General features: G+C 34.7%; 1 protein-coding gene across 2 annotated transcripts; it reads left to right on the forward strand.

The window, feature by feature from the left end:
• The first annotated feature begins 291 nt into the window (after nt 1–291).
• Nucleotides 292–4,211, forward strand: LOC131153315 (mitochondrial import inner membrane translocase subunit TIM23-1). Of its 2 annotated transcripts, none has more exons than XM_058105535.1 (2): nt 292–1,176; nt 3,833–4,211. In XM_058105535.1, the coding sequence occupies exon 1, from the start codon at nt 535–537 to the stop codon at nt 1,081–1,083; it is 549 nt and encodes a 182-aa protein (XP_057961518.1). In that variant the 5' UTR covers nt 292–534; the 3' UTR covers nt 1,084–1,176; nt 3,833–4,211. The 2 variants fall into 2 exon arrangements, with proteins under 2 accessions (XP_057961518.1, XP_057961517.1); XM_058105534.1 differs by lacking the exon at nt 3,833–4,211 and adding an exon at nt 3,491–3,761.
• Nucleotides 4,212–7,833: the final 3,622 nt, after the last annotated feature.

Below are 7,833 nucleotides of genomic sequence, written 5' to 3' on the forward strand. Positions count from 1 at the left end.
CTCTTTCATAGAGGCTAGTAGTCTAGATTTTTGAAAAAAAAAAAAATTCTTAATCTAAATTCATTGGCTATAGCATCTAATCATTCGTGTGTTGTGCACATTATAAAATCTGTTAAATTCAATTATTATTATTAACAAAATAATTTTTTTTTGCAGTCAAAAATTTAAAATAATCTGAAAAGTGTAATTGTGTTTTTTTTTTAAAATAATTTTTTTTTTTAAATCTTTTCAAGATCTTCATTTTTCTCCTTTTTCCCTAATAAATACATTCACCGTGCCGTAACGTATGTGACTTGGTCATGGTCAACCCAGAGATCGCTTTTCCCCCTTAAACCCTACTCCAGCCTGCCGGGGGGGTTTTTCAAAGCAGCTTCCTCCTCGGCCTCCCTAGGGTTTCCTCCTCCCGCCCCCTCTCTCTCTCCATCTGCAAAACCAATTCAATCTCTGTAATTTTTTTTCCCCAGTTTCAATTCTCAAATCCAGAAACCCTAAATCAATCATAAATATTTCTCTACAGAAGCCTCTCTCTAGATAATGGCAGGTTCATCAAGTTCTTCCGATGAAAAGACCCGTCTCTACCATCCCTACCAGGACCTCCAAATCCCTGTCAAAAACCTCTACAACCTTCCCACCTCCCCCGAGTACCTCTTCCACGAAGAAGCCGCCGTCCAGCGCCGTTCCTGGGGCGAAAACCTTCAGTTCTACACCGGATCCGGCTACCTCTCCGGCGCTATCGTCGGTGCCGTCAAGGGCTCAGTCGACGGCCTCAAGGCAGCGGAGACGGGCGACACCCTCAAGCTTCGGATCAACAGAGTACTGAATACGGGTGGGCATACGGGTCGCCGGTTCGGGAATTCGCTCGGGATTGTTGGGTTGATCTTTGCTGGTTTAGAGAGTGGGATCATACACATGAGGGGTTCTGATGATGTGTTGAATAGCGTCATGGCAGGGTTGGGGACCGGCGCTTTGTATCGGGCTGCGGCTGGCCCGCGGTCGGCAGCTATTGCTGGGGCAATCGGAGGGTTGGCTGCTGGAGCTGCAGTAGCCAGCAAGCAGGCGATCAAGCGATATGTGCCATTATAAAGTGATACTTCTGGTGAAGTTCTATGGAACCATGTTTGTTTGTGGTGTGGATGGTGAGGATTATAAGGGTTTGGGGATTAAAGGGGCTTCTGGGTATGTCACTTTTCATTTTCCAATATTGTTACAGTTAATTTCATGGGCTTCTTATAACTTGATTAGCTTCATAGCTTGTAATGCAATCTGTCGACTTAGCCTTGCTGCCAGCTCTTGGCGATGCAAAATTTGAATTTTGGGTTAATTATAACATGCATTCATTGAATTATTCAAGTACTATTATATTCCTGACCTTTATCTATTAGTTTTTAGTCTTTGCTGAATGATATTGAAATTCTAATGTGATGAGTTTGCTTAGTTAATCACCGAATTATTTATGCTAAAACTTCTTCCTTCTGTATTTAGGAGAGAACATAATCGTGTATTTAATTGTTCTATTTTGGGAATTAATTGTAAAGTAATATTTGTTGCCTTGAAAAGGTTTAAAAGGGAATAGGAGTAGCCGGGAAGGAAAATGCTATAATTATTGGCATAGAAGATAAAAATGTTTTAAAATTAGTGAGGAGATTGTATATAATATATCAATTAATTGATTTATATATGTCTAGAGGAATGTTTTGCTACAATTGAAGTATTATCTAAACATTTTAGAGCACTTGTGGCCATGCATCTTAGAGAGAGAACTAATTCTGTTCGACAGAATTTAAAATTTTATTTTATTGTTTTATACAAAAACAGCTTACCCTGAAAAAAGTGAAGGCGTGAAGCCATATACATATCTAACCACATCTTATTGATTATATCTAACCTGTCTAGCTCAATCTATGCCTATGTCCTCTGCCAAATCTTTGTATCATTTTTTTTCCACAAATTATATACAATTTTTTTGGCTTTACCATTGTGGAACTTTAAGGTTTAAACTTAAATAATTTCTTAATTTTGCTCATTGATCTATGCTGCATGTAATCCAACCATATTGGATGATTTGCTCTCATTTGTCTTCAAATGAAGCCACTTCTATAACTTAACAAATTTCTGATAGAAACAACAAAACCTTCTATAACTTCGCAATTTTGCATTCACTAACAATGGTACATACTTTGTCTATCCATGTACTCAATTTTCAAGCTTCTGGTATCTATTAATAATTTTGTTTCTCAATGCACTATTGTTATAGCTTTATTATAAAATGTTCTTAAATTTGAAGGGTTTACTGCACTCACTCGATGCCAAAAGTGTGTGACGCATGAACCCTGCTTCAATTTTTTAGAAAATCTTCTTGCATACTTAATGCACAATTTATTGAAGATGAAAAAAATGATCAAATTTTGAGTATCTAATCAACAATAATAACAACGAGCCTTTGGTCCCACTAGGTAGGGTCGGCTACTGAGTATCTAATCAATGTTGGGATATTTTTACATGTCATCTTGCTTATCATATGGATTATAAAATGTATATGCATAAAACTAGTTCAGGATTCATGCCATTGACATAATGTGGTTGTGCTCCCTTTTCACTTGTTAATCTCTACATGAAATAGGATCATTCTGCCTTCTTGAGGCCACATTTCTTCCTTTATGTTTTCAAATCCATATCTTGGCTGCGTACATGCCAATATCATTAACTGCCTCTTTGCCTAGCACTAGTTTGCATTATGACATGTCTTTTTTGCATTAACTGCCTCTTCTTCTGTAACTAGTTTAGCATTAGCATTTCTCCTGTTCTTAAATGTATATGTTATTGTCCTTCACTTATTTATTTATTGCTGTCTTATTGCATTCATGCACTTCTTTTCTTTTCCTTTCTCATACAACATCTCTCTTACATTTTCAAGATTCTAATATTTTCTCTATATATAGTTACTTTTAGGCAAGCTTGTGAGATAGTTTTCCTTTCGGTCTTTTCTCCCCCATATTTGATCAATTTTTTCTGTGTTCCTCCATTTCAATTATTCTGTTTTGGGACTCAGTTTCTTTTGGTATACTGTATTATCTACGTTCTAGACAGGAACTATTTTTTCTTGCATAACTTTCAGTGCGAATGCATTGTACAAAGAACTTGCTTGTATTATTTATTTTCATTATTTGTTTTCCCATTACACCTTCAAGCTGACCGCGTAATACCTTGTTGATTATAGGGAAACCTCCTCAAATATTCAATATTAGGATCTATTTATGGGAATGTGATGAATTTTTTTATTTCATCTACTTCTTACAAACCTCCTCTTTTCTGCTTTGTGTCCACCTGCATGAAAGTGTAGACAGGAATATTCTACTTATTATAATTTGGAGAATGCGTGATTGCTCGGCTGGGTTGTCTAAGACGTGAATGCACAACCCAGCCAGAGTGCATATGTCAACGATGGTGTTGCATTGGTATTACAAGTTTTAATTCATCTTTTTGATTGTAGGGAATGCACCAGGAGTCGGTAAGATTGGGTGTTTACAAGTTGGGGGGAAGGTAAATGCAAGGAAGAAGGGTGAACCAAAAAAATAAATAGAGAAAGAAAGAAAAAAAAAAAAAAGAGGCTTTCCAAGTATTCATCCTTGGAAAATTTTGTTTATTTGCTGATTAGGGGTAAACACCGGCTGGTCTCCTTGGGGGAGCATTTTTATTTTTAAGCATGTAAATGCACAATTGATCTAGTTGGAGCAACATGAGATTTACTTGTTTCTTCTCTACGCTTTTTGGTCTGTCTAGAATTATGACCATGATGAGTAAGTTTGAATGTATTTCTTACTGTGTGAAACAGGCATGGCACTGATAAGCAAAACAGGGGAAACCATAGAAATTTTTTTAGGGCAACAATGGTGTGTTGTGATCTACTCGATGTTTTATCCTGTTTCGACTTGCAACCAGAATAATTTCGAGGCTGGGTGGAGGAAGTGAAATGAAGGAATGAGCAGTGAGCTGTATGGTTCTTGCCTTCTTGGACTCCAGTTAAATGCAGACTAACCCTATAGTAATGTGTTAGAAATTTTTATTAATCAGTGCTTGGGAGGTTGAAGTACAGACCTTGAATTTGATTTTGGATTTGTTTCATAAGTTAGAAGTTAGAAGTTAGAACCTTGCTCATGATATAGAATTGATTTTTATAATTTGACATATTAGGCAAATGGTTTGTAAGCTCATTTCTGTCTAGTGTATGAAACTCTAGGTCAGAATGCAATGTGTTTTGAACCAATTTTCATTCAAATTGATGCAAATTTAAGCCTAAAATTGAATTTCAAGTCCTCAAACATAGGGTAAGGTGGTGTTTAGAAATGAAGATTGGAATGTCAATCTAATTGGATGAAATGTAACATATATTTTATGATGTTTTTATCAAATTCACAAAATTTGAAATTTGTACTTGGAAGATCTTAAACATTAGGTAAAATTGTGTAAATTTGAATTTTAAATTGGCACAAATTCAATGCTTCCAATGATTGCTTTGGTTTTAGAAATATTTGAATATATCATCAATGAATTATTGTTGGCAAACTTGATGGTTGGATTTTGTACACACATAATGAGTCTAATTGAAGGTGAACGAGTGCAAGATAAAAAATAATTGAAACAATGTCAACCTAGTTGATAAGTGCTTATATAGTTAATATTGGTAAATCCTTTGTTGCACCCTTGTTAACTGAATTGAAACTGAACCATTTAAAATAGTTAATCGAAATTTGGTTAATCGATTTTTGGTCTAATATTTATTGATTAACCAAATTGAACAATTAGACATAATTTAAAATTTTAAAGTCACTATAAATAATATTTTTCTTTTATAATAGCTAACATATAAATTAAAAATATTAAAAATAAAATTTTTGGGATGAATATAAGATCAATACAAATTTTAAAAATTTAAGTTGTTAAAATTTTATATAATATTATATATAATATGTATTTTTTAAAAAATATATTTATAGTATATCAATTCGGTTTGATTAATTGTAGTTATTGAATGGACGAACATTAACCCAATGATAACTGAAAAAAAAAAAAAAAAAAAAATGAATTGAAATCAAATTGAAAAATGGTTAATCGATTTTTCAATTCAGTTTGATTTGGTTTTGCAGTTCGGTTCGATTATTTAGTTTTTCTTACCCATCCCTAGCACCAATGTGAAAAAATTTGCAAGTTCACATAATGTTTTCCCTCTATTTTACTTTATTATTATTATTTGTTTTTGGTGTATTCTTAGTTGGAAGGTCATTCTCCCTTGACCCTATAATTAATGGCTAAAATTGCAAGATCAACCTTGAGGCTATCTGTAATCACACCATCAATTATTCGACTTGCCATTAATCCCATAATCAGTGATGAAAAAGAATTTATGAAAATCTATTCTAACTTATGACAAAAAAATTTATGAAAAAATTTATGTTAATGCTTGTGAGTTTGGATTTTGAACCTTAAATTTTGATTTGGGTGGATTGGACAAAAATATAATATAATTTTATATTGCATCTAATTCAAATCTAATATAAATTTAAATCGTTTCTCGTGATATAGTATTAGAGGACTTGCGCTCGTATATCTAGTCTCTTGTTGCCACTAGGGCTTGTAATAAATACATTATTCTTAAATATTGGAGTTTTTTAAAAGGATAAACTACTAGTGATTGTGTCATCCTTGTGCAATTTGGAATGTGATGTCAATCGTTAGTCAAAATAGTCGCCTTAAAAAAAAGGTCGCCTAGGTAATATGAATCACGTATCATCTATTCACCCAAGTGACTAAGTGAAAAATCACCTAAGAGAAGCGTAAGTCAAACATTACAAGCAAAACACAAATCATTTAAGGGATGAAATCACTTATCACTCAAACGACACAGAAATTGTAAATAATCACTTTGACAAAAGAGACTACACAGTCATTAGGTGATGATGATCGCCTAAGTCCTGAGGCAAAGTTCACCCATTATTAGGCAATAAGGCCGCAAGCATATGTCAACTTTAATAAACTCAATATTTAATGTTATGAAATAGTTTCAATTTATGATTATATGTTAAATTTTTTATAAGCATTCTCTATTATTAGAATTTATTATTTTGAATTTATACTTGTTGCTGTAAAAGTAATGTAGATTTGACCCAAGAAGAGTTTAAATATGTGTAATAATTATTGTAAGGGGTCCCTAACTCACTCAACAAAATCATTGTTATTTGTGGCTCTTATACTTCTATTTTGATAAGCAAAGAAGGAAGAAGGAAAAACATGAAGGGGCCAGCACAGCAGGCCTCATCAACGAAGACCCTATGTTCGTTGACGAGGGGACAACAGAGGTTCATCGACGAAGGTTCTGAAGTTCGTCGACGAATAATTACCGAGAGCAAGAAATTTCAGACTTCTGGTATCGTCGACGAAAGTCTTATATTCGTCGACAAAGGTTGTTCTTAGTCTCGTCAACGAAGCCCTGTGTTCGTCGACGAGAGGCACCTGGACTGCGACAGTTTCTTCATAAATTTGAATTTTTAAACATTGGGTGGTTGGGCAAACGGGGGGAAAACTCATAGGAACCTCTATATATGTCATCTGGGCATATTTTGAGAGAGTGAGTGATCATTTGAGAAGTGTATTATGTACATTTTGATTTTCATATTGAAATTTGTGTGTCATTGCTTCCGTAGATGTAGGCTTTACCGAACTACGTAAATCTTCATGTTCATCTTGTTCTGGTTATGTGTTACTTACAATTATTTATTGTTTATTCCACTATGCATCTTCATTATTCGATCCATATCACAACCAAGTGGTATCAGAGCGAGGTTGTTGTTATGGCATCAGGATCGTCTTCTACAAGATATGATGTTGTCAAATTTGATGGAATCGAAAACTTCGGTTTATGGCAGAGGAGAGTGAAGGACGTTCTTGTGCAACAAGGAATGGTTAAGGCTTTGCTTGATACTCAATCAGAACGAATGGATGAGACAGCAGCGTCTACAATACGCTTGTGTTTGGCCAACGAAGTTCTCTATCGGGTGATGGAGGAGGATTCTCCAGTGGCGATCTAGCGAAAGTTAGAAAGTCGATACTTGTCTAAATCCCTTATTAACAAACTTTTTCTTAAGCGGCGTTTGTATTGACTTAAGATGGTTGAAGGATCAAGTCTGGATCAACACATTAATGCATTTAATCAAATTATAAGTGATTTGATGAGGGTTGATGTGAATTTTGATGAAAATGATAACACTTTGATGTTGTTACATTCTTTGCCCTCGACTCATACCTACGAAAATCTTGTAACCACTCTTACGTGGGGAAAAGAAACTCTTGATCTGCAAGAGGTAACAAGTGCCTTATTAAATTTTCATCAAAGGTTGAAGATATGTGATGAAGGAGAAGGACTTGTGGTAAAGGGTAGCAATGAGTGAGACAAAAGAAACTTTAAGAATGGGTCTGATCAGAATTCCCAAAATCAATCTAAGAAGAAGAAGGAAATTCGGTATTATAAATGTGGTAAAAAGCGGCATGTGAAACCGGAGTGTCTGGATTAAAAGAAGGGAAATGCTGAAAAGCATCAAGGGATTTCAAAATCTGTGAATGTTGTTCAAGAAGAAGATTCAGCAGATGGTGATATTCTATCAGTTTTAGTAGAATCGGATAATCTAACAAACTCTTGGATACTTGACTCGACATGTTCTTATCACATGACTCCGAACAAGGAGTGGTTGAGCACTTACAGGTTAGTGAATTCTGGATCAATTCTTATGGGAAATGATGTTTCTTGCAAGATCGTTGGCATAGGAAATATAAAGATAAAGA

Source organism: Malania oleifera, chromosome 4 (assembly GCF_029873635.1).
Source record: "Malania oleifera isolate guangnan ecotype guangnan chromosome 4, ASM2987363v1, whole genome shotgun sequence".
Classification (NCBI taxonomy): domain Eukaryota; kingdom Viridiplantae; phylum Streptophyta; class Magnoliopsida; order Santalales; family Ximeniaceae; genus Malania; species Malania oleifera.

Excerpts from the sequence above, each read along its gene's own strand:
- LOC131153315 (XM_058105535.1), top strand. The coding sequence starts at position 535 with ATGGCAGGTTCATCAAGTTCTTCCGATGAAAAGACCCGTCTCTACCAT.